The sequence below is a fragment of the Aplidium turbinatum genome, chromosome 1 (assembly GCF_918807975.1).
Source record: "Aplidium turbinatum chromosome 1, kaAplTurb1.1, whole genome shotgun sequence".
In the NCBI taxonomy this organism is placed as follows: domain Eukaryota; kingdom Metazoa; phylum Chordata; class Ascidiacea; order Aplousobranchia; family Polyclinidae; genus Aplidium; species Aplidium turbinatum.
Window position 1 is genome coordinate 25,251,755 of NC_137472.1, and position 27,008 is coordinate 25,278,762.

Below are 27,008 nucleotides of genomic sequence, written 5' to 3' on the forward strand. Positions count from 1 at the left end.
GCATTAGAACTTCGTTTAATGCATTTTCCCGCAGTGTTCAAAATGTTCTGGAAGAGAACTCCTTTCCATAAAAATAGCGGCTTTTTTCATCTGTACTTCTGAACATCTGGTCGGAAATTAGGCTGTTTTCTATATGTGAAAAACTTTTTCATAGCAAGTATCCAACAGTCATTTCACCGGGTCTGCTACTAGTCGGTGAGTCCGATTCGGTGAGTTCCTAACCTCTAACTCCTAACCTTAACCCCTAACCCTAAAACGGCAATGATAATTAGGCTACGGTACCAGGTAATTTAAAAAAAAAATTGAAAAATCCCCCGTTAAGGGATCGGACTCACCAAATCGGACTCACCGAAACGGGCCATTCCGGATTTTACCAGAGCAATATTGTTAATTGGCTCAAACGGCGAAATACAAACTGGCATAGACGTTGACAACTCAACGTAGCCTAGGTTATTTCATCTATAAAATAAACCCGTTGTGTCGAATAGCATGAAACGTGTGTTGCGAAATGTTTGATGCCAGACGTTGGAACTTCGATCAAAGCATTCTCCGGCAGTGTTCAAAACGGCGGCGCTGACGCCTTGGGAGTTTCTCGTGTGAAGCGTCGCTTTTAGACCTTGCTTTGAAGTACCTGGCGCAACAAAGTTTACGTAAGTCAGCACTCTTATGATTGCATCACGTGATGTCCCCCCCCCCGATTGTTTCTCGACCTGACGACGTTTAGTCCTCTCTCAGTTTTTTTCCATTTTATTTTCCTTTTTTTTTGTTTTTTTTCCTGTGAGGTATATGGCGTTTGTCGAATAGTGATGGCACGTGTCGACTGTCGAGTGACCTCGTCACCAAAAAAGACAAAAATCGCAGCCCTGGTTGTGATGAGGACGTCAGGGACACAAGTGATAAAGACACGGGATGCAAGTTGTGATGAGAATGCCATGTATGCCAGTGTATGAGAATAACAAACCAAATTACACACCGGCGCCGAGTCCCGGGCGGGCGGGCTGGCCACGCCCGCCGGACATTTCAGGAATTAAAAAAAAAATTTAATGCAATTTAAGTCCCAAAATTTCTGTAACCATCTGCCACTTTCTGATACTAGCCTACTTAGGCTACCTTATTCACAGGGTTTTGTCGCCATATGATAGGCCCTAGTAGACCTACTAATTAAGCGATTAGTTTTCGTCAATTATTGCCATTGTTACATTCATGCAACGTCAAACAACGTCGATTCGCCGTTAAAGGAGCAAAAGTGTCCAGCCGCGCCGTTTGTCTCCACTCTGCTACTGGTAGCCCAGTGCTATAAAGCAAGTAAATTGCGCAAACCTGTGAGGAATTTCATTCGCGGCAAAAGTCTGACCGCAATTTCCACTGCTTTTACATCGTTTTAATATCGCCAGATGTTGAATCGGTGTAAAAATTGTAGCATTGTTCTTCAAAGGAGTAATTTTCTCTCAAACGACGTTATCAATTAACTCTGCTGCCAAAATGCTCTAAATTTGTCGTCTCAATCATCACAGTTGCCTCTGTTACGTCACTGATATTAAACTCGCAAGTTTTGTCCCGCAACCCGCACATACCAATCACAAAAAATATGCGGAACTGAATTACCAGGACCAGACGTTGTTGCATACCAATTATATTTATTACTTGTTTCCAAATCGTGTTAGAAGAGACATAGACTTAAATGTAAAACTAGGCTACCCCAACAACCTAGCAAAATCGCCCTTTTCAAAAACGCACAAAATAACCATTATGACGTGACAGTATGTGTTCGCCGCCCAGCTATTTTGAAAACTCGGTGCCTATGAAATTATAAATTAGCAATACTTTACCGTGTTATTTATGAAGGTTTCTATGTCTCCTTCATTACCAGTATAAAAGAATATCGGACCTGTTCCCTTGCTCCAATACTGGTCTGAGAGAAAATATCTTTGCTGAAACTTCTTTTCAATAGTTGGATTAAAGTGATCAAGCTGCAATAAAACCACAAAATTTATACAGTAAAAAAACAAAACAGTATCAGTTAGCTTTCTAACGCAAACACAAGCTTCAAGCTTTTGAAGCCAGAAAACCAAGGTTTTGAAAAGCCTACAGAGTTTTACCAAATCAATTTTTCTACAATTAAAGTGGACTAGTACCTGTTGCAGTGTTGCGACATGATTAGCAATGCATCTGTATAGTAATATATACTAGCATAGCAACATAGCAATATACTAATTGATCACACTGGTCACCAGGGTGGGCTGAAAAACACGTATTTTTGAATTAAAAAAAAAGGTGTTCTAAAAAGCTGCCAAATCGACCTAAAAATCATTTCCCAAAGTTTTGGGGGGTGGCCCCCTCTATTAGCTGTGCCACCCAGCCCAAAAGGTCAATTAAAGGTCAAATTGCCATATCTCGAAAACTACTTGGGCTGGAAGGATGGAACAAAGCTCAAAAGAAGCAGAAACATAAAGTTTCTATCTGTTCCAAGAAAGCTTTTTAGTATAGTTGCACTACAAGTTGAGATATTTAGAAAAAACACATATATAATATATTTTACTAAAGCGAGTGGTTTAAATCTTGGAAAAATTGTAGATATTTTCACTTTGGTGACGCATTCGATCTGGAATGTAGAAACAACATATATATAACATTCAAATAAAATCAATAGTAATAGTATCCAAAAAACCTTAACAGCCTGTTTCATCCTATGAATGATGGGATTCAGAAGGTTCTTATTCAAGAACTATCTGAAGATCCCATCACAGGGTGAAACTGGCTGTTATGGTTTTTGGTACTAGTAATTTTATTTGATTATATTTCTCTGCTTGGCCATGTGTTTGGTATTGAGCACTCTTTTTGTAGAGTTAATAGTTCAGTTAATAGTTCATATATATATATGGCGCAACTAGAAAAAATCAAAGGGGGTCGGCAACGAGAGAGAAAACTAACAATTATTTGTAGAAGTGGATATATCACAGTTAGATTGTTACAATATTAGCCTAGTGTAAATTGACAGCGCAATGTCAATGATCCAATTCTGTGACGTGCAAAGCGACCTTTATCGCTCTGCCTGCGCTTGCTACTCACTCTGAAAAAAAGTTTCCTGCGCTTTCGAAATTAGGCAGCAAATTGTTTGCTCTCCAGGCCCACATTTTAAAAAGTAGTCCACACAAGCTTAGGGCCTGAATACGCGTCAAGTTTGACAAGATTGTAAAAAAAATTTAATTGCCGTCTTTTTAATACCAAAGTTATAAAATTGGTTTAAGAATGTGTAAAGTTACGACCATACAAAGATTACAAATCAGACTAGCCTCAAGCCAGCTGCAGTTTCGTTTTGTGGGTTAATAAGGTTGCATCCTAAGTAGGGATGCCCAAAGTAGAATTTCGAATCCTTAAGATTCAAATCCATCCAGAATCGAATCTAAAAACCGCTTTTTTATCGGGTAATTGGATTCGGAAATAATATGGAGAAAGGAAAAAAATTATAAAAAAAAAATGTTTTGAAAAAATGCTCCGCTGTCCGCAAAACGCCTACAAGTCGTGCATGCCAATCCGTTTCTGCATGTGATTAACAGAGGTCCCTTACGTGTGTGTGCGCGTGTGTGTTGTTTTGAGAGAACAAAGGCAAGAAGAAGACGATTGAACTTGAAAACGACAACTTGTTAAAATGATGGCTTTGTAAAGCTTCTTTTTCATGCCGTTGTAAGCGTAAAGCTGAGCCGGTTTCCCGCACTGAAAGTTTTACTATCCTGGAAAGTCAGCCATTTTGTTTTTATGACATCATATTGCGTGAATAAATGACGGTCTGTTAATATTTTGTATTGCGGTTTATGCGACTTGAAACAAGTTTGGTATGCATAGAACGTAGCTTGAACTGACACACGTTAAGTAGTAGGTAAGTCTTAGTCTAGTTATTCGTCCGTCTTCTTGAAGTTGCAAATCTTAAAGGGGCTGTCATGCCGACTCCCCTAGTTGCGCCCCTGTATATCGCTCACCTAGAACCGAACTATGTTATGTCCGTTTTTCAAGTTTTGAGAAAAACAGGAAAATAGATTTTGAATTGGGTTTTTGTAAATTATCTCCCGATATATATGCAATATTTTATACCAGTGTGACTAGTAATATCTTGCTGGTTGTTGGGCATCATTTATGATACTTTTTAACCACTAGGGTGAGCAATCTAGTGTTTTTTTTAAGTATCGGACGGACTTAACATTGTTTGGTTTTGAAAATTCTAACTGGTAATTTCATAAAATAATGGACATAGCATATTTATAAAATCGAATGAAGTATTATAACCACTGTTTTTACATTGAAACAATTTTAGATGGAGCTATAAATTGAGATGGAAGCATCCAGGTAGCAGTTGTAAACTTTTTTACAATGTAGAACCATGATTTCCTGTTTTGGTACTACACAATCTTTTCACTTGTGCGATATTATGTTCAATTGTTTCTTTGCCATACTCTTACACATCTTCTGCAATAGTGCTATAAAATGTGCCAGGTCTTATTTGGACTTTTGGTACATGGCCTCCACAAAAAACCTAGCTAGTAAATAGCTGAAAGATTTATTGCTCAAGGCCGCAATCACGTTTGTTAGATAAACCCATAACTGAGATTTCTGAATATCAAATTTAGCTGCCTAATCACCAACTTTCATCAGACTTTGAAATAATCTCCAACAGCTCAACTAAATTAACATCTGGACATTAAAAAACATCCCAATCATAACACTGTAAGTTACTGTATTAAACAATACTGTGTTTACTAAATTAGTTGATCTGACAACCTTAATCATTGTCACAAACCAGTGATGCATTCATGAAACTAGAATTCAAGGAATGGTTAAATAAAATCTCTATGCTAATTTCTAACAGTATCTACAGAACGAACAAACAACATAATGAAATTATAAGGAAAGATAATAACTCTGCAACCTAAATATCAGCAAAATTGATACTTAGTATCTCAGAATTTTCAACAGTTCTTTTGAGTACTGTAGTCAAGATGAGTCCAGCTGAAACAAAAGCAAAACTAGCATTGGTGTTCACTGTTCAGCTACTTCTGGAATGTCTGCATAAAAGTGGTGGTGGTGTGGAGGAATGAGGTTTTTTTGCATAATTTCATCAAATCGGCTTTTTTGTCCTTTTTTACTGCCAGCTGTGATTTGTAACATTTGGGTAGTTCCATAACTAACGGCAATGAAAATTCAGTTGCAAGTCGTCTGCTGCTCTGTCGACTTGATTTTATGAAGTCTATCTCACTGAAAGACGACTCTGAATCACCGTCAGAATCAGTGAGCAAGTCTTTTAGGCGCAGACAGTTAGGCGTTGGACCGTTGGTCAAATAGGCGGCAACACTGGCGTCAGGATATTTAGGTGCGGAGCACTGTGGCACCCGTTCATTTACATGCTATTCTTAGAAAAGTCTGCAGATTGTATCAGCTTGGCAGGTAGGGCAATGCTTTTCACACAAAATGTTATATTGAAAAAAAAAAATGTTGTTTTGTTAATGCGCGTGCATTTATTTGTGGTTAGTCATGGCTTCAGTGAGTGAAGCTGCTGTATCTGGCAATGCTTTAGTAAAAAATATACCGTAGGCTATATTCAAGCGGGTGGTAGGCTTGAGTGAAGAATAACTTAGCTTTTCGTCAAAACTCCGACTAGGTTTTGTCAAACCTGAGCTGATACAATCTGCAGACTTTACTAGGAATAGCACCTAAATGAGTGGACGCCACAGTGCTGTGCACCTAAATATCCTGATGCCACAGTGTGCGCACCTATTTGACCGGCGCTTAACTGTCTGCGCCTAAAAGACGTGGACCCCAGAATCAAAAGTTGAGCCTCGAATGATATGTGAGTATTGTGGTGAATCATTCACAAATTTTTTGAAGTCAACAACTAAAATCAGTGATTGTCGCTATGGTAGGATTGGTTTTAAATGACCCATAGCAACCAGCCTTACACAGCCTGTGTCATCCCTGAGTGACACAATGTCAAAAATAAGCTGAGAATTTATCATCAATACATCAACCAGAAGATCACCTTTTCACAACATGTATTATGTCCAGCATTTTCAATCAGTCAAAAGTAGCAACTAGTTTAATTCCAACATACTATGTTATGTCCAGACACAGTTAATAGGTTGACATTATGTTAAGTCCAGGGAAGGACATAGCACAGTTCTGTTTGAAAATTTTGAAATTTCTGCTGGACTTAACATAGGCTAAAAGCTAAAATAGTTGACATAAGAGAAATCTGAGCATGCCATCAGATAGAGCTATGTCCAAAACCCAAGAAAAGTTGAAAAAGTGATTTTTGCAAAAATTGGACATAACATAGTTCAGTTCTAGGTGAGCGATATATATATGTCAGTAGTACTATTTTTGGTGCTTACGTACCACAAATAGGAAAATGTCACATGGAGGCATATACCTTCATGGCCATTCCAGTGTAAACACTGCACTGACGAGACCGGAAGGTCGAAACGGTGTGCACTGTCTGCAGTTATATATATATATATAACATTCAATGGTTGGTTTTACTTGACATGTAATGTATATAATATTTTGCAAAGCATGCAAAAAGAACATAAAATTTAAAGCAGTTATTTTCTCCTATTATGTGTTACAAGTATAAAGTCATCAATTATACAAATAATCTAGCATTGCCTTTTCAGTTACGTACTTGCAAAGTCGTAACTGAAACTTGCAAAGAGTGATTTGACATGATTATTGATCCATAATCAAATTATGAGTAATAGGGAACAACTATATCAACTATAATATATATGATACTTTCTAAAACCAGTGAGCAAATTAGCAAGAAAACATAGCATACCGGTAATACATATATACATTTCCGTTTTTCTCTGAAATTGGTAGGTTCATTTATGATAGCCGTCAATAATTTATGGGGCACATTGACTACTTAATTGCATGCACCCCAAATCATAGGCCTATGTATGTTGTATGAACCGCATTTAACTGCACCTTGCATCAGCACATTTCAATCCTGCATCACATATCTATTATATATAATTAAAATTATTCAATCTGTTGTTAGTTTACATGGTGAATTGTTTTTTTGGGTCAAACATTTTTATCAGTTTTCGTGAACGGATTCTTTGTCGTATCATCCCATCTCTTCTTTCAAATGTTGCAACTGAACTGGATGCTTCAGATACAAGTTTGACATGTCTTTCCACAGTTTGGTTATGGCAAGGATGTTCAAGTTGCAATGGACTTTGTCTGATTTGTTCAATTTCACTATCACTGAGATGTCTTGTTAGAGGAGGTTCTTGCAGGCCAGGAAAATCCAGGTTCACCATTTTGTGAAATGCCTTTGCTTTCACATTGATTTTCGGAATTAAAAACTTACGAACTGAACTTATTGCCCTCTGGCTCTGCCTGTCTTGATCTTCTAGTTCCAGAAACCCTCCTTCAAAGTTGTGGTTGCCTAATTTGAATTCAGGGATCCTTCCACGCAGGGACAACACTTTGTTTACAGCTTGCCTGCGGATACTTTCATCCTCGTGTCCAAGCATCCCCAAAATAAACTTGTTCAAAATGTGCAAAAAAAGCCATTTCTTTGCACAACTTCAAAGGCTATATCAGCATTTTTTTGTTTGGAAATTTTATGATCTTTTGTAGCATATTATAGAAGTTTTCTGATCCATGTATAATTTTGTGATTTTGCTTTATTTCAAACCATGATGGAAAATATATCAACATGTAAAATTTTGCTAACAACACCAAATTGGTTGAGGGATTTTCTGTTGCAGTATAAAAACATAGGATGCGACAAGCCAAAGTTAGCCACCTTGAGTGCACAATTGGACCAACCTCCATCAGCTTCAAGTCTATGTCAACAGATCCAACCATCACAGCCAAATAAATTTTGTAAGCGTAATTTTGATCTGCACTGAGATCGTAAATAACATCGTTAAGCAAAAGCGAAAATGCAAGGGACAGGGTGAAATGGAGAAAAGGGATTAAAACAATTGCTGCGCGGAAACAATCGGCCACCCCCACTAGTGGGGAACAAACCGACGATGAATTATGATGATGATGATGAAAAGCTTTGGTTGAGAATAGGAGAAAAAGTGACCACAGGCCAATCGGAATCACAAGAGTCAATGGCTTTTCCATTTTCCAATAGGCCCAGAAAAACTATCTGGCCTATTCGTAATGCCATCGAGAGTTGCAAAGACATGGCGCAGAGGGAGTTCATTTGCATACGTAAAAGGCACACCGACCACTGCAAAGGTCTCGAAGTACTTCCAGGCATCTTATTTATCCAGAATGCAATGTATTCAACAGTCATACAACTAAGTATTTTAATAAACAGAATCAGCACAGGAATCAATTATTCCGCAGTACTGATATATATATATAGTTAATAATTTACAATTTGTATGGAGTAAGGTGGTATGGGCATGTTTTGAGAAGGGATGAAGATGATGTTTTGAGAAGAGCGCTGGAGTTGCGAGTGGAGGGTCATAGAAAACAAGGAAGACCCAAGAAAACGTGGAAAAGGCAAGTTGAGAAAGAAAGCTCAGCAAGGTGGGCTTAACAAGAGAGGACGCGTTAGTAGGGCGTGTCAATTTACTCAAAAATTTTTAATTCAAAATGACGGGTGTTAAAAACTTGTAGTTGGACTAGAAACTTCGCTAAATACATTTTTTTCAAAAATAAATGACGTCTTGCTTGGTAAATCGTTCCCTAAAAATTCGAATATTTCACAATTTTAAAAAATTTTCCGACCTCTAGAAATTTTCATTTACAATTTGTAGGTTCTGTGACGTCATAGTTTGCTTCCTTTTGAAGCTTGCTAAGGAGGTGTGAGATATCAAATAAAGTACTATGATATCATAAAGTGCAGAAATGCTAGCAAAAAAAAACTCTCATTAACCAGCAACTTTTGCCTGAGATGACTGCAATTGAAGCAGGTTAATTCGATTTAATTCAATTAGTGTAAGTAAACTAAACTTAGAATCAATTAAACTTAGTATCGGTAGTTGTTGATCAACTAACTTTTGTAAGAGTAAATACTATTGCTGTATGACAATTTTTATTTCAACGCATGCCAAACTATCAGTTAACAGTAGATGTTAATCAGAAAATATATTTCGCACTTGCTAGTGCATCTTCAGATCAGAACTGAACATGTACTAGCAAGTGTGAAATATATTTTCTGATTAACATCTACTGTTAACTGATCCCTGGTGCCTTAGCAATTGAGGTTTTAGCTTTGGGATATGGACTAGGGATCGTTGCAGAACAAGACTAGGTCAGAAAGTGAGGCAGACTCCGACTCAGCTCAGCAGCAGCCTAGAGCAGTTAGCTACATGCCAAACTATATTTTATCATGTTACAGATTAACAATATTATAGAGCTAATTATGATATCAAAATCTTTTGTGTGATTTGATTTACTGTAATTTCAAACGGTGATTGATACAGATTTAAAGCGAAAAACCAGGAGTAGACATTTACACATATGAACAATCTGATTGGAACTGGAAGAGAGCTGCTGCCATCTGAATTGGCCACTTTACGTGATGTGTTGAGATGTGGCATTCTGCTGAGAGAAGAGTGTAGTGAAGATGTTAGAAACTATCCAATATCCATCAACAAGCCTTGCTAAAGATATCTACTCAAAAGTGATTGACAAATGGAAGCTTGCTAACTGTTGTTTTATACCCCCAGTAGTAAACTCTAGGGTAAACATTAGACCTCCCCAATCCCCGGACTTTTTTTTGTTTTCATCTATATTGTGACTTTTCTGCATGGGTTTTCAATGCTGATTTCAAAAATATGCATAAAATTTTTTTTCAATCAACGTCTGGGAAGTTATTTGCTGTTGCTTAGCAACAACTTTTCATAAAAACTACAAAAATCTCCTTTAAAACCCCTTTACTTTTAACCTAGTAGGCTATCCTGATATCTAGATTATCTGAAAGCATTTCTTCTGCTGAAGGACATACTGCTGTATCCCAAGCTGCGAGCTTCCCACTCTGGTGGTTACGAGGATTTAATTGAAGATGATATATGTATTTCTGAAGAACATCTCCAGTAGTTGGTCTAAATTGTCCTTCCTTAAAATGTTTTAAAGGCTGCAAATTACCAAGCAAACCACCATTGTTTATTTTACTCTTCCTCAGCTCCATGATGGATACATGAATACACACGGAATATCAGACAGCAGAAGTGTATGCAATACGTTATATAATCGTACAAGATACAAGTAGAAAATGCTAACTGATCAATAGTGAAACCTGAAATGCATTACAGAAGGTTATCGTTAAGTTCAGCTGACTTAATCCATTTTTTGCCACATGATTTAGATACATACACTACATTATGCTGGGTAAGAGATGCTATTGAAATTGTGGCGGACTGTGACCATCTTGCACTTGATCAGAGCTCTTTCCGAGCAATGTAGCGTGTATTCTAACATCAAGTGCAATGGGTACCCAGATATTAGCTACATTGAGATGATCGGTTCCACGTTATACTGTATATGACTCCAGGCATTTAACGTTTGTGGTGCCTAAGGAATACATCTCATTGTAGGAATGAAGCGACTGCGACAAAATCATTTATGCATGACTGTTCGTATCAATTTTTTAATAACTTTTTTTCTGTTGCTCTGAGACACTTTTTAATATATTTTTTGAACTCCTTACCCCCAAAAACCCCTTGACAGCAACTTTTACCATTTTTCTAGTATCATTTGGCAATAAATTAACAAAAATCAGTCATGCGTGACTGCATAATCTGGGTACTTAAACGGTCATAACTCTGGTACCGATTGTCCAATTTTAATAATTTTTTTTTAACTTCTTCAGCAGAAGAAATGCTTTCAGATAATCTAGATATCAGGATACTAGGTTAAAAGTAAAGGGGTTTTAAAGGAGATTTTTGTAATTTTTATGAAAAGTTGTTGCTAAGCAACAGCAAATAACTTCCAAGACGTTCTTCTTCTTCGTTTGAACCTTGTTCTTTGCCACTTCAAGGGTCGAGGGGCTCTGCCTTTTACCACCCTTGGGCAGTGGCGGCGACGCGGTCTAGATGTTTGGGCAGGTGTCGAGCAGCCATTGCATTGATTCGTCATCCAATTCACGCAGACCACGCACACCATTTGGCGCATGGTAGATGGCGCAGTTACAGATGGTGTGGTCTACAGTTTGTTCCTCCACGCCACACTCACAGATCGCGGATGGAGCCATCCCCCATTTGTGCATGTTAAAGCGAAATAGTCCGACGCCAGTACGCAGGCGGTTGAGCCGCACCCAGGCCTTCCTTGGCAAATGCATTCCGGTTGGATGGTGGCTGATATCGGAGATGAAACTTTGGAGTCTTTAGGAGTTCTTCTTCCACTCCGAGCTCCATTGGTGGTCCGCCCACGTAGCCGCACTGATGGATTGGTCTTCAGCACTTTTCATCAGGAGTTGTGCGGCACGTACAAATGGGTGTCTCGATTTCAGTCGCAGAGGTTTCTCGTTCACAGACTCGTAGAGACTTGAGTAGAGCAAGTGGTTGGGGTTTGTAGCGCGACGAGAGAGAGACAGGATGGCTTCTTCGCGACGAAGCTCAGCTGGTTGGATGCCTGCAAGGACAGGGAGATTTTCCGATGGTGTAGGTCGCAGGCATCCTGTCACGATACGCAAGGCGTTGTTTATGGCAGTGTCGATTTGATGGCAGTGGGCACTGCGGCTCCAGACAGGTGCACAGTATTCTGCTGGAGCGTGAACTAGCGCGATGGTGGCAATGCGCAGGGTATCAACTCCGGCTTCCCAGCCTGAGCCGGCCAGACGCCTAAGCAAAGCTGTGCGTGTTGAGATCTTTTTGCGTAGTGACTCCAAATGTTGACGGTAAGTGAGCGACCTGTCCAGGACTACCCCTAGATATTTAGGGTTTGGGCAGAAGGGCAGGGTTTTTCCATTGGTGCTGATCTTGAGCTCGCGCTTTGCTTCCCGGTTGTTTAAGTGGAAGGCTGTCGTCACTGTTTTGGTTTCGCTGAGCTTCAGTCTCCATCTCTGGAGGTATGCCGAAAGTGTCGACATGTCCTGGTTTAGAGTCCCTTCTAATGTTTGCCATTGATTCGACAAGTGTAGAATGGCCAGATCATCGGCATAGGCGTACTTTGCGGATACCGTGATTGGTAAGTCGTGGGTGTAGATGTTAAACAGAAGGGGGGCCAGGACAGATCCCTGAGGGACGCCATTCTTAAGGCGTCGTAACCTGCTTTACCACTTCCGGTGGTGAGAGTAAAGCTTCTGTTGTAAACGAGCTCCATGATCATGCGGACCATGTGCCTGTCCGGGAGCAGGCGGAGCAGTTTGCAGGTGAGGCCTTGGTGCCATACGGTGTCGTATGCAGCTGTGAGGTCAAGAAACACAGCACCAGCCTTCTTCTTTGCCTCAAAGCAGTCTTCGATGTCTTGAGTCAAGAGACTTGGTCCACAGTAGATCTTCCACGTCGAAAACCAGCTTGCTCCCGGGGCAAGAGTGGGTCTATAATTGGTTCGACTCGAGTGTAGATAAGACGTTCGAAGATTTTAAAAGGGATGCAGAGAAGAGATATAGGTCGATAGCTCTTCGGATCTTCTTGTGGCTTATGAGGCTTAGGGATCGCGACTACTTTGGCTCGTCTCCAAATTTTGGGGATCTTGAGTTGGCATAAGCAGGAAGACAGGAATTTTTGCAGCCAAGACTTCATGGCGGTGCCAGCATGGAGTACAAGTTCGGGGCAGATGTTATCGGGACCAGGGGCCTTACGGGTCTTAGTAGATTGTAGGGCAGCGGTGAACTCATCTGACGTAAACTCATCAGAGATGCTTTCCTCGTCTGGTGTTGGGATTTTCCAGAGATCAGACGTTTCCCTCTTTACAAGTTTGGAGAACTTGCGATCGCCTATTTTGTAGGTCCCATTTTTCACCAGTTCTGATGCGATGTTATTGGCAGTAACGGGGCATTGGCGGGAAGGGCGTGCTGAACGACCCGTAAGGTTGTTGACAGTACTCCATGCTATCCGGCTAGAGTGTGTAAAGTCGATAGTGTTGACGGTGTTTTTCCATCGCTCTAGCCTCCGTGAGTCTAGCCGATCGAGCAGTTTTGTTGCGGCTGAGGTAGAGGCAGCACCTGGTGAGGCACGAACGTAAGAGCGGTATAAATTTTCGCACTCTGAATCCCAGCACGGCGTGTAGTTCTTTCGGCAGCCGCGAGGGATAGCTTGTTTAGCTGCGGATTTGATAGCACGGCAGAAGTCTTGGTAGGCCTCATCCACGTTGGCGGTAGAAGGTGATGGTAGTTCCGCCACATTTTGATTGGTTATGAGACTGTAGCGATTCCAGTTGGCCTTTCTAAAGTTCCATCGCTTCACTGGGGCACTTGGGATGGGAGAGACAAGCTTAGGGGCAGTGATGAGCAAAGGTCGGTGTTGGGAACGTGGGAACTTCTCTAGCACACGTCTGTCAGGAAGAGAGCTGTCTGTGTCCATGCTTGCAAAGGCCAGGTCAGAGTTGGTGCCCGTTCCCCAGCGTCCGAACCAGAAGCTGGCTGGATCTTTTGGGTTGTAAAGGAGGGCGAGGTTGTTGTTCGCAGCCCAAGTAGCCAGGCATTCTCCGTCGCTGTTGATGTACTTGTAACCCCAGTCGGTGTGCTGGCAGTTAAAGTCACCAGCATAGATACTGGGTGAGAGGAATGCGGGTATAGATGATGGGTTCAGGCGTGAGGATGGTGGCTTGTATACATTGATGATGTTGTAATTTTCAATGCTCACACAAACCCATTCTATTTCTTCATTGACGGAAGAGTTTGCAAGCGTCCAGTTCAAGCTCTCATGGACGAACGTGGCGAGGCCATGTTTCCTGCTTTGGGTTGACCCAGCTAGTGAATAGTGTGGAATTACTAGCTTGTCTGCAGAAGTGCAGTGGGTCTCCTGGAGGAGGATGACAAGAGCTCGGTTCTTATGAGCGAGCTGCTCGATCACATCAATCTTGCTGGATGTGATGCCCTCAGCGTTCAGCTGTAAGATGGTGGGACGACGGTACTTGTCGACAGTGGGACTGCCGCGCTCTGAAAAGAGCGGTTCTCGTGGGGTCTTGTGCTGAGCGCTCCGGGTCGAGGTTCGGTTTTGACAGTCTTTGTTTCGCATATTCATAATGCTACTTACAGGGGGGACCGCGTGAAGGTGACTGTTCTTCCCAGACGTTGATCGAAAAAAAAATTTATGCATATTTTTGAAATCAGCATTGAAAACCCATGCAGAAAAGTCACAATATAGATGAAAACAAAAAAAAGTCCGGGGATTGGGGAGGTCTAGTAAACATTACACAGAAGGTTCAAGAAAATTGGGAGCAAGAAGCATTCATTAACAAATTGGACAAGCTGTTTGACATTCTTACTTGTAAATGCCGAATTGTGTTATGCTCTGATTATGGGTGCACTGTCAATGGTATTTGCGAAAAAAAAATTCACATACACTGCAAGTGTAACAAAGATGTGAAAATCCCTGTCAAAGAACTTGCATTTATCAAAAGTCAAAGAGAAAAAAATGGATCTTTGGGACTATATCAAATTGGCTTACCAGATTATCCGGAGCATAGCAGACTAATAAAAAAACTAAAACGATAAATAGAGGATAAAAATAATCTATTTAAGTTTAGCAAACAGCAAAAAATAAAGATTGAAACCACAATCTCCAGTGATGAAAGTAGCACAGAAGACTTTCAAAGTGATGCATGCGTTGAAAAAGATCCAAGCTACGATATTGAAATGCAGGCACCAAGAATGTCTTCATCTGCTGCTCAACAACCCCAACGATTACAGTATAATCGACTAGAAATTCCTCACGTTGCTATGCAAAGTATTCGGTACGGAGTTGGCTTGCGCGCAACAGCTGCTATTACTACAGCAGCATAATATGCATCATATTGATGCTGGTTTAGTTACTGGGAATGATCACACTTTTGTTGTGGATCATAATAAAGTCAAAAGGGCTCAAGAAAGAGTATCCGATCTCATGAGCCGGACACCTCATGACGCATCGGCAGTTTGCTCAATGGGGTTGTGCGACAGGATACCACGAAACCACTAGCGGCGGTACAACTTGGTCCTTCTAGACGAGAACTAGCCTTGCGCAGCATATAGACGATGCGTTGTACAGTGCTTTGGTTATGCGTGGGCGAATGAATAACTTAAAATATAATTCGGATATGCATTGTAGTTATCAAAACATGTTTGTTTTTAGAAGGTTGGAACGCAGAATGATACAAAAATAAGAAAAATATCTCATAAAGTTGCAAAGTGCTTGTAATTAACTAAGTGTACAGTAGGGAGGGCCGTCGGAAACAGATCGCTTAGCAACTCGAGTTTCATAGGAGGTTTGTCGAGTAAATGGCGAAATCGAAAACTATTTTTCAATTGAACGCCAGGAAGACGGTGCACAACACAGACCTAATCGGTAAATCACCCCATTCCAGAGATATTGCCAGGGTTGCCATACCGTCCTTATTTCTAAGATTTGTCCTTATTTTGAAGAACTCTATCTTAGAAAATATTACTGTCTTTATTGCTAGGAAAAGTCCTTCTTTTTGATTTAAGTCCTTATTTTGTCTTATTTTCAACAATTAGTGAATAAACTTAGTAGAATGACAGCCAAATCCCTACTACAGTAAAAGTAAACCTAGACCTGAGTTGTCGTGAGATGCACAAAGTATTTTTTTACGAACAATGAGTTGCTGGAACACATTGTTTCTGGCAAACAATATGGCATGTGATATATAATGGCTCGTATAAATGCTGAGATTTGTTCAAAAACGTTTGTTTTATTTTGTATGAAAATTTAATTTTTCTGTTGTCCTTATTTTGGGGTCTATGTCGATGGCAACCCTGGATATTGCAGTGGCGTATATTCAGAGTGTGTGCTCCGCACACCCATCAAACATGGTTGATTCATCAATCATCATACAGTTAAACATGCAAGTAGGCTACTTAGTAGCCTATATAAATGGTTAAGGCATGGTATGCAAGTAGCCTATAAGTACTTGGTAGCCTATATAAAAGGTGATGGCAGGGTATGCAAGTTTCACTACCCAACAAAAGTGCAGAGACAAATTTTTGAAATGGCAGAAAATGTTAAGGAGACTGTTGTGAAGGAAATTAAAGAATCTGGCTTGTTCAGCATTGCAGTGGATGAGTCCACTGGAGTTCGATCTTGTGCACAGATGCTAGTTTACGTCCATTACAAAATAAAAGATTACATTAAAGAAGAGTTTTTATTTAATGTCATCAAATAGCAAATGCTTTGAATCAAAAGGCAATGCTTTGAATCGATTATTTCAGCTAAGAAGAGAAGTAAAGGCATTTATGCAGAATCAAATTGATAGTGAAATGCAAAAGAAGCAAACTGCCTAACAAATCCAAAAACAAAATGGCATGATTGAAAAAAAATAGATTGATGTGATGAATGCTGATAATTTTGAAGAAAATCTTGCTTATTTAACTGACATGTTTACGGAGTTAAATCATCTCAATTTATTATTACAAGGAAGAGACAGCACAATCATAGACTTCAAGGACATTATTAAAGGATTATAGCTACAAAAACTGCTCTGTCTCCCTCTCTGCCTGTCACCACAAGTCGATACCTTGTCATGCAATGTGTTCGAAAAGCCTGTTTACTTATTTGCTTTTATAGCAACAGCAACGTTAAATCAAGCCTAAAATGTATCAAACTTGGTAATATGCACCTTCTTACCCTCACATCAACACAACACTGCACTCCCATCCCACCCATATCAGCTGTACGCGCGTTACGCAAAGCGTGCTAAAGCTTGAAACAATCACTGCGAGCGTGTTGCTAGGACCCAGTTGTAGCGCCACCGAGTGGATCGCACAACCCCATTGAATGCATTTTTTATGATGGTAGACAAGATATAACAAAGATTATGTTGCATGCCGACAACTCGAATCTACAATTTCCCAGTATGATCAAAGAAGAGCATTATACGGTATGCAGTGAGCCTGGTGGAAACTATGTCTGCCATTTTACCCCAGTAAAAAGTTCTACGAAAAAACATGCCGAAGTTATTGCTGATCATCTGGTTAATTTTTTGAAGGAGACTGGAAGTGACAAAATCCTGCAAGCAGTTGGTGGTGACTCTACAAATGTCACTACTGGTTGGAAGGGGGGTTCAATGCACTGGGTTGAAGTTAAGCTTGGTCGAAAACTAAACTGGTTAGTTTGTGCACTTCACACAAACGAATTGCCACTCCGGCATTTAATAACCTGCTTGGATGGAAAAACTTTATCTAACAACAAATGGGCTGGAAACCTTGGGAAAATGCTGGAGAACGCAACTGACTTGGAAATACATCAATCCTTTTCCAAGATATCTATTGGAGAAGCACTTATTCAACTTGAAGATAGTGTTGTAGATAATCTTTAGACTGACCAAGCATATGGTTACAGGATGACAGAGGCAATCAAAACTGGAAATCTTCCCTCGGATTTGGCTCTCTTACACATTGGCCCTGTCAATCATGCTAGATGGTTGACCACAGCAAACAGATTTTGTCGAATATGGGTTTCGAAGCACAATCTAAAAGGAAAAAATCTCAAAAATTTGAAATTGATTGTTGAATATATTGTTGGTGTCTATTACCCTTGTTGGTTTCAAATTAAAGTCAAGCACAATTGGATTGAAGGTCCACGGCATATTTTGTTTCAACTTCGTCTACTTCAACAGCAAAACAAATCTGTCATACAAGCAGTTTTGCCAACAATCAAACGATCAGCGTGGTATGCATTAGCGAGATGATAATTCAAACTATGTTGTGCTCAGAAGATATGGAAGAGAGGAAAAAGGGTCTGGAAAAAATAACAGCAATTGTTCCAGACAATTGTTCCAGACAATTGTTCACCTAATCAAACGTCATATAAAAACCGTTCAAGTCTACTGAATGTTACGTCATGGAAGTTGCTAGAAAATGTGCCAAAATTGCACCATCGTTCATAGAATCGTGTCAAACCTGTTTAAACCTGTTTAAACCTGTTTCAGTTTGAAACCTGTTTAAACCTGTTTCGGTTTGAAACCTGTTTAAACATGAAATATTGCATTAGCCTCTGGAACAAATGTTTGAATGACTTCATAATTGTCTTTCATTATTGCGTCACACTAACTGCTGACGTGCCTTTGAGTTATCACAAATTTTTCTGATTCATTCTTGAAGTTGTTTGTTGGAAGTCGGTCGCACATTTAACTGGTTTATTTGGTGCTTGCTAGCTGGACAAATTCTCCGTCTTTTATCCAAGTAATCTGTTCTGTAGAGACAGTTTTAGAGGCGTACGGTGTTGCGTCCCATTTTCGATAGCCGCGAGCTAATTTTACAGGAATACACTTTTTGAATAGACGTTTCGAGGAGTGTTTCTTTTTCGGTCACTACATGCAGACAAACGGATCCGGGAACTTTATGTTACAATTTTCCCACAAAGAGATTATGGTTTACCGCTGTGACCATAAAAAATAAAAGACGATTTTTGTTAGCTGGTAGGCCAAGAAGCACTTGAAGGCATAATAATAAACGACGTGTTTGTTGTCAGCTAGTGCAGAAGAACTACTTAGAAGTACAAGAAATAATAAAAGAAGATTTGTTGGTTGGTAGTCTACACTCTTACAGAAGCAAAGAAAAGTAAAGACATTTCTTCTCAGTTTGGTACTGAAGAAAAATAACTTTGACATTCATTGGCAAGAGAGAAGATTAAAAGACAATCCATCTGTGCTTGTAGATTCAAGTGAACGAATCCAAGCAAGTTTTGTGGACTTTAGGACTTCATACCCGTACAGTTACGGTATCGTGCATTTAAATTCTTTTTTGTATTTTTACGGTCTTTGCAGTTAAGTTTTTTATAACTACTGTAGCCTAATATTTTTGTGTGTTTGTGTAACTTAATTTTTTTAATTGTTAATTTAGCCCCAACATTTAATATGTCTACACTCGGTGGCGACAAGGACTTGACCGCCGTATACTCGACTGAGTTTAAGCCTGATGATGTTCTTTGCGGTCGGGCAGGCCATTCTGAGGAGGGACCCAGTAACGATGAGGCTAAGTCAGTTCGAGAGGCCCGGCATCTTAGAAGGGATATTTTGACTCAAATTGGGGAACTTTCTGTAGCCCTAGGTTCTTTGAGTGATAAGCAGGAACTGTTAATTTTTAGATCTAAGTTGTCTACTTTAGAAGAGGAATTACGGCATTTCCATGCTCTTTTGACTAAAATCTTTAACTCTGCAATCTTGGCAGAACTTCGTGATAGGGTAGATCCCGAATTTAACTCGTTAAAAAATAACTTTGAACAAAAAGAAAGTGAGTTCTCAGATATGTTGGATGCTGACATACATCCTGAGGATAGCGCCTCAAATGTAAGCACTAGGATGTCTAGGACTTCGTCTCGGATAGTGGTGCAAATTAACCTGCAGCTAAGACGAGAGGAGCTCCAGATACAAGCTGAGGCCGAAGTGAGAGCTGCTGAGGCTGCCGCGAGAGCTGAGGCCATTTGAGCTGAGGCTGCCGCGAGAGCTGAGGCCGAAGCGAGAGCTGCCGCGAGAGCTGAGGCCATTCGAGCTGAGGCTGCCGCGAGAGCTGAGGCCGAAGCGAGAGCAGCTGAGGCCGCCGCGAGAGCTGAGGCTGAAGCGAGAGCTGCTGAGTTCGCACTCAAAGACGCTCAGTTGAGGGCTGAACAACGTAAAGAGGTAGTTTTAGCTGAATATCGATCAGAGGTGGGCTCTCGGCGTAGCTCTAAGAAGGGCTCTTCTAGGCATTCCAGAAATGAACATCAATCGCAGTTTAATTTACATAACCTTTTCCAAACGCCCGTTCAACCTGTGAGTGGACCAGGGCAATCCACACGTTTTCCAGCTGTTTCAGGAGGTCTCGGGGCCGCGGCTAAGGGTCTTCCGAATGCTGTAGAGCCAAGGTCTGCGAATTACAACAGAACCCCTCCCCCAGAGCGTACAGGTCACGGGGTCGCCATTAGTAGTAATGCTTTGCCCCCTTCACAGTTTTCTGCGCCGCTAGGTTTTGATCGCCCAGCTACACGTAATTTGGGTGGTTGTGAGAGGCGTATCGCGTCTCCTGATTTTAACGTGTGTGAGGATCGTGATCGGGCTGTGCATGTGACACTCCTGGCTTGTCAGAGGAAGACAGGATAGAAATGTCGTTAGCTCGCTTGTCCCAGCGTTTTGGGGTTCGTGGAGGTCTTTTTGCAGAACCGGAAATTAGAAAGTATCGCTATGGTAGCAAATTGACTTCGACCTCTTCCAGTGATCTGAAAGAGTTTAAAGATGAATTATCGCAGTGTTTGCTTTACGCGCAAGCTTATGGTCAGCGTGACAAATTGGAAGGACGTTTTGTTTTGGATTTGGCTAAGCGACTCCCATTTGACGCTAAGCAGCGTTATCTTGACTTTTTGGGTGATCAGTATGGTGGCACCGATGAGCCTACTTTTCAGAGTTTGTTTGAATTTGTAGTACGGGAGGAAACGCGCAAGTCGACTGATTTTAGCATTATGCTAATGGACGATTCTGGTGAGTCGCAGCATTTTAAAAAGTTTGGCAAAGGAAAATTGCCTTCATGTCCGGTTAGGCAGACGTCGGTAAAACCCCATGATAATGTGATTTCAGGGAGTTCGCAGTACTCGACTGCTGTTGGCGCACCGCGCGGTGGTGTGGCCAGACGTAGAGACATACCGGCATGTTTTTATTGTTCGTCACGTGGTCAAGTTGAATATCATTTTTTGTCTAATTGTAAAGAATTTTTGCGCTTGACACCTAAAGATCGGAGAGATGTCATTGTGAAAGCTGGCAAATGCTTGAATTGTTTGCGCCAGCATATGGTTAGGGATTGCGTTCATGCAAATAACTGTCGTAAGTGTGGGCCTAACAACGATAGGAAACACTATTTTCTTCTGCATGATTTTTATGTGACGTCACGTGATTCTCTGGATTCTGTTGGGAAAGATGATGCTCGTGCCAGAGTTCCTGTGCGTAATGTTAAGATTGGAAATGTTAAAGCAGCCTTTAACCGCGTTACTGCTGCTCGTGTTTTGAATCCAATGACTGGCAAATCGAAGTTGGTGTATTGTCAGCATGATCCTGGTTCGCAGTTGACGTTTGTTTCGAGTGATTTGGTGTGTGAACTTGATCTTAAACCGTACGATAAAGCGTCGTTTAAAATGGATACCCTGGCTGGTCAGAAAAGCTACTTGTGCTGACCTTGTTAAACTCAACATCCAGTCGTTAGAGTAGGGGGGGACTTAGAACGCTTTTTGGCGAAAAATGGTTCTCTAATGGGCTAAAAATATGGACCGAGATATAAAAACTCCAACAAGCCCAAATTTATGCCTCTGGAAGATCGTTTACCCCCTTGAACATACCCATTGAAGATGACCACTTTGAGATTTTGGATATTTTCTTGCAGTGTTGCCATATAAAACAATACGATCAAGTCTTAACACATTTTATCTCGCAAAACTTGTTCCTTTGTAGTTTTAAGCAGTTTTTGATAATTTACCATTATGTAGAAAGATATTTTAGTTGTTTAGTGACACACTTTATTGAATTTAAGTTAAAAAAATAGTATTTTTTTTTTTGAGAATGGCAACATGTGTACTGCTTTGGAGATTATGTAATAAAAGCATGTGCCTTTTGATTGTTTGTACACGTTAGTGATGAGTGATAGTGCAAGGCAACTAGGCTACTTCATATTGGAATATTGCCTGATTAATGAGTATAAAGCTTTTCCAATTGAGAAGAGAGTACTGATTTAGATACAATTCAAAGTTGTAGTAGGCCATATTAGGCTAATGCCTGACAGTTCTTAGCCTACAATCTTGTAGAAGACTAGGCTATAGCTTGTGGCGAAACCAACCTAGCCATTGGTGACTATCAGTACAATAGTTGCAATGAAATGATTATTTTGGTTCAGTTTTAAATCTACAGAGTTTTACTATGGCGTAGAGAGGGATGGAGCAGGGGCCACTGCCCCTTAACCTTATTTGGATTTTTTGATTTATTTTGAGGATAAGTTTTAATTTGCTCTTTGAAACAACTTTTGTTGGCCAACACCTTGATGGTGTGTTGTAATATTGCAGTCAAGTATACCATAACTAAAACAGACCCAGAGCAAGCATTGATTTTTATTGTTTTTCAGATGTACTATAAACCTATATCATATTGAAGATACAGAAATCTGAAAGTGTACTATTATACCCTTTGGGCAGTTAGCAGTCTATTTACACCTAATAATGTCTGCTTTTGAAACTCGGTCCAAAGCAAAAAAGAAATTAGGTGATGTTGTTTACACTGAAGCAGATGGCTTTCCAGCAGGAACCCTTCCTGTAGAAAAGGCAGTCCTTGAAAATATGATGTAGCCTACTTGTTACAGCCTAAGAGAGCAGGTGCAAATGAAAGAAGTAAATTGGATGCTGCTGGTATGATAGCAATGATGTTGCAAGAACATTGGTTGTTCTGCAATTTGTATAGGCTACAGTTTCCACTGTTGCAATTAAAAATCGTGTTGTTAAGATTTATGATGAATTTATGTATCTTTTGAGAATAAGAAAATCTCGTCAAAACAATCGGTATCAGAAACGAGTGAATGACTTCAATGATAGGTCCAGTGGTGTTTTTGATATATTTTGTGAAAATAACGTACAAAGAAAAAAACTTGAAGCTCTCCATGGAGTAACGATGACCAGTATGGAATGGGACTTTCTGAAAGATCAACGCTCAGAACGAAAAATGTATTGTGAGGATTACATTGACAAACAGTGGTGTAAAACAATGGAAAGGCGAAAGCAAGATCTTCATGCTCTTGAACGATTGAGGTGCTCCGAAAAAAGAATCACGGAAGAGTATAATGAAGGTTTAACTGAATTAAATGAGATGCTTTCAGACTCTGAACAATCTAGTGCTGTTGAGGTCACTTCAGACGACACTCCAACTGATGATGAAGAGCTTAAGCCAAAGAGGAGGAAAGTAGCTATTAATCATGTGGTTGATGACACTATGGCAAAGCAATACCAGCATGTTCGACTTACTTTGTGAAATGTTCGCAGTGAATTTTACGAAACCTTGGACAAACTAAAAAGTGTTTATCATATGTCTCAGCTCCAAGCAGAGGCAGCTATCGTGGAAACAGCAAACAAGATGTTTGGAAGAACTTGGAAGTTTCATGGTAGTGACCCGGATCAACTCGATTTGGACACTTTGCCGGACAGACATATTATAAGGAAAACCGGCAAAAGCATCGAAACAATGGCTCTTGATTCCATTGTTCAAGAAATCATGTTTTCTGAGAATAATGCAGCCATTACATATGCTAATGACGGATCAAAAAAACAAGGAGCTGGTTCTTTCATTGTACAGGGAATAATAATAAATGGAAAATATAGAGCACTGCCTACCTTGTCCATTGTTTCAGAAAGCAGAGCTAATTTGGCAGACTTGAAAATGAATACACTACGGATCCTCTCTGTGGCTAGTGATGTGGAGGCTAAAATGATATATATGAAAAGATTGACTTTGTGTTGACTGATCAAACTTCACATAATTTTCAAGTGGACCACACAGTGGCTGAAAAGTTTCAAACAAAAAAACTACCAGATCATGTCTTCTGCAATGTTCATCCAAGCTTGATGTTCAATCGTGAAATAAGTAAGCACTGGGAAAGTTTGGAAAACGCAATTGGAAGAGACAAAATTTATGCAAACTTTCTTGTTAATGCAACCTCATCAGCAAGAAGTGTCACTGAACAAGCTCTTAATTGCATAACAAGGCTAATTAATCATGATTTTGATCACAAACCATGGAATAAAGCCAGAGACTTTGACCTTCACATTGCCCCAAGAAAAAATCTATCAGTAAGCCTCAAAGATGAAAGATTTAATCGTTTGACTTTGTCCTGCGCTATTGTATTGTATCATATGGAAGACGTAGCTGATTTTTTGCGTAAATTTTGTCATGTTTCAAATCAGCTAGCATGCATTGTTAGGTCTTTCCTTGACATCGAATTTTTAGAGGTTATGTTTTGTATTGGAGCTCTTCTGGGTTTACATCTGGTTGAACCTTTTTTGTCTCTCACTCTGTCCCAAACTACCACATACTCTAAACTAACACCTGCATTCCATCAACTTTATGAGGATCTGAACAACACAAATACTGAAAAGCTATTCGATCATGATAACCCTGCATTCCAATTCGTGTCATCCGATCGTTTTCATGCCACAAAGTACAGCCCAGAAAAATGTGCAAGCATTGCACAAGTGACATCCACATACAAAGCACAACTTAAAAGCATGTTGCAAGTTCTTCTTCCAGCTATCGCTGAAGCATTCCAGAGACAAAAAGGAAACATTTTTGAATTCGGAGATCATAACCCAAAGGCAAATATATCCTTAGCCCACATGGATGAGGAAAAACTGGAAAAAGTGCCTATCCACAACATTGACTCTGAGAGAAGTGTTGGCTTCATTAACTATGAACTATCTCGCAGAGGGGCCAGAGAACTACCAGCAGCCTCTTCATCACAAGTAAAAAATAAATCCCAAGATCTAATTGAAAGTATGCCTTCTGGATCTTTCAAAAGTTATACCAAAAAAACCATCCTTATTCCCGAATTGCAGCTAGAGTGGAGAAAACTTCAAGATAACTTGCAGAAAACGATATCAGAAAACAAAATTTCCGCTAATATTGCACTAGACCAAAGACGCCACAAAGATCTTGCAGCTCTCAAATCCTTAGGTGGACAGTTTACTTCACCAATGGAACTCGACAATTACGCAAATTCAATTCAAGCAGAAAGAACCAAGACAGACAGATTGTAGCCTACAGGGAAATACGTTACGCCAGGGACACATCGTTATCCATTCCCAAAACTAGCGATATGTTTAAGCTGAAAAAAGGACAGAAGAAGCTTCCACTTCACACATATTATACATAACAAACTTGAAACTATACCTTAAAAATATTGTATCAAAGACTGATGTGACAATGGAAGACTTCAGTGAAGCAATCACAACAATTGTGACTGAATCAAAAACGTAGTGTTTATGTACCACAAACAGTAAAAATTTAAAAAAATTTCAAACTTTCAACCCCTATGTTCAAGGGGGTAAACGTTATTTTTAAGCGTTAAAAGTAAGATGGTTGGTGTTTTTACATGTTTCTCCATATTTTCAGGGGGTTAGAGCAAAACTTTTGGTCTAAGTCCCCCCCCCTAGTTAGAGACAGATGAACTGTTTTGTGATATAACTTCGGTGGTTAACCCAGCTTGGGCTGACGATGTTAAAACTTTACCACATAAGCAGGATTTAAGTGGTTTCCGTCATTTTCATGACGTGAATATGTTTCATTTGAATGATTGTAGTACTGTAGATGTACTGATTGGCAACGATAACGCTTATTTGATGTGGGCCAAAAAAGAGCGTGTTGGTGAAAATCGTAATGAACCACATGCTTTGCTCACTCCTCTCGGTTGGTTGGCTTGTGGTGGTAAGTCACCCTTAGATGAAAGCGTTGCTAAAGTGTGCAGAGTGCAGACGTCTTCATAGTCGGATGTCATCTCTGGCTTTCAGAGTAAAATTGAGTCTCGTGATATGGAAATAGCAGACCTGAATAAAGTCATTCAGGATTTGACGTTGCAAAATGAAACCTGTGAATTGTCTCGCAATGATAATTTGGCTAGAGAACTTGTCGAACCGAATATTGAGTTGAAAGATGGTCGATTTGAGATACCTGTTCCGTTGAAGGAAGATATTGAACTACCTAACAATTTTGTGTTGGCGTCAGATAGAGCTGCTGCTTTAAGAAAGAAAGCTTTAAAACAACCTGAACTTCGTGATTTCCTTACTGACACCATGAAAGATCTTAAATCTAATGGTTATATTGAGCGTGCTGGTGAAGCAGGAAATGTGAAGGGTTCTGAGTGGTATTTACCATACTTTGTGACGTCACAATTAAAAAAGCGCATTGTTTACGATGGCAAGTCTGAATTTCGAGGAACTTGTGTTAATGATGTAATGTTTTCGGGTCCTGACTTGTTAAACCCTCTGGTAGATGTCTTGGCTAGATTTCGGCTTGGTAGATTTGGTCTCATGGCTGATGTGACTAAATGCTTCTTTCAAATAAAGTTACCTGAGTCGCAAAGGGATTTGTTTCGTATATTGTGGTTTGAAGATGATGACCTTGAAAATGGTAGGATGGTACCATTTCGTTTTTGTGTACACCCTTGGGGAATAAAGAGTAGCCCGTATATCGCTTGCTTGGCTATAAAGAAAATGATCGAGCAGAATCCCAGCAGTGCTGGTGAATTGATCCTCTGCAATATTGCAAATAATATGTACATGGATGATTTTATATTTTCGGCTGAGAGCTTAGAGGAAGCTCAGCAAATCACTCATGAATCAATTGCTTTGTTTGATAGCCGTGGGTTTAAACTTGGTAAGTGGAGTGCTAACAAGGAGGCTATGATTGTCTTGTCAAATTTGGATAATGAGATGCTTTCACCTTTGATTCGTGACATTGACTTTCAGACTGAAAATATGACTTTGTCATCAGCGAAGACATTGGGTTGTGTGTGGCAAACCGAGTCTGACGAGATGCGTATCGCATGTTCCTTAAAGCCCTTAGCTAAACACACGCGCCGAAGTATGCTCAGTCAGCTTGGACAAAATTTTGATCCGCTAGGCTTTGGAGCGCCATTTTTTCTAAAAGCACGCCTTATACTTCAGCAATTGGCGATAAACAAGTTTGATTGGGACACCGAGGTCCCTGATAGCTTTGTTAAAGAGTGGGAGTCGTGGCTTCGCTCTTTGGACCTGCTTAAGGATTTTTCGTTACCGAGATGGTATTTTGCAAACTCTGGTGTGTGCAGTCCGGATGATATTGTTTCATATCAATTGCATGGGTTTAGTGATGCTTCGAATCAAGCTTTCTCTTCTGTTGTTTACTTATGTAGACTG

At 40.1% G+C, this 27,008-nt stretch overlaps 1 protein-coding gene across 6 annotated transcripts in view; it reads right to left on the reverse strand.

Moving 5' to 3' along the window:
* LOC145770992 (lysosomal Pro-X carboxypeptidase-like) overlaps positions 1–27,008 on the reverse strand; it is an 82,454-nt gene that overhangs the window by 45,985 nt on the left and 9,461 nt on the right. For all 6 annotated transcript variants that reach the window (XR_014289182.1, XM_082582736.1, XM_082582745.1 and 3 more), the window contains exon 2: positions 1,830–1,970. Coding sequence is in view for 5 of the 6 variants with exons in the window: in XM_082582736.1 (XP_082438862.1) it covers positions 1,830–1,970 (141 nt within the window). In the remaining variant the exon portion in view is untranslated. The remainder of the gene's footprint in view (positions 1–1,829; positions 1,971–27,008) is intronic.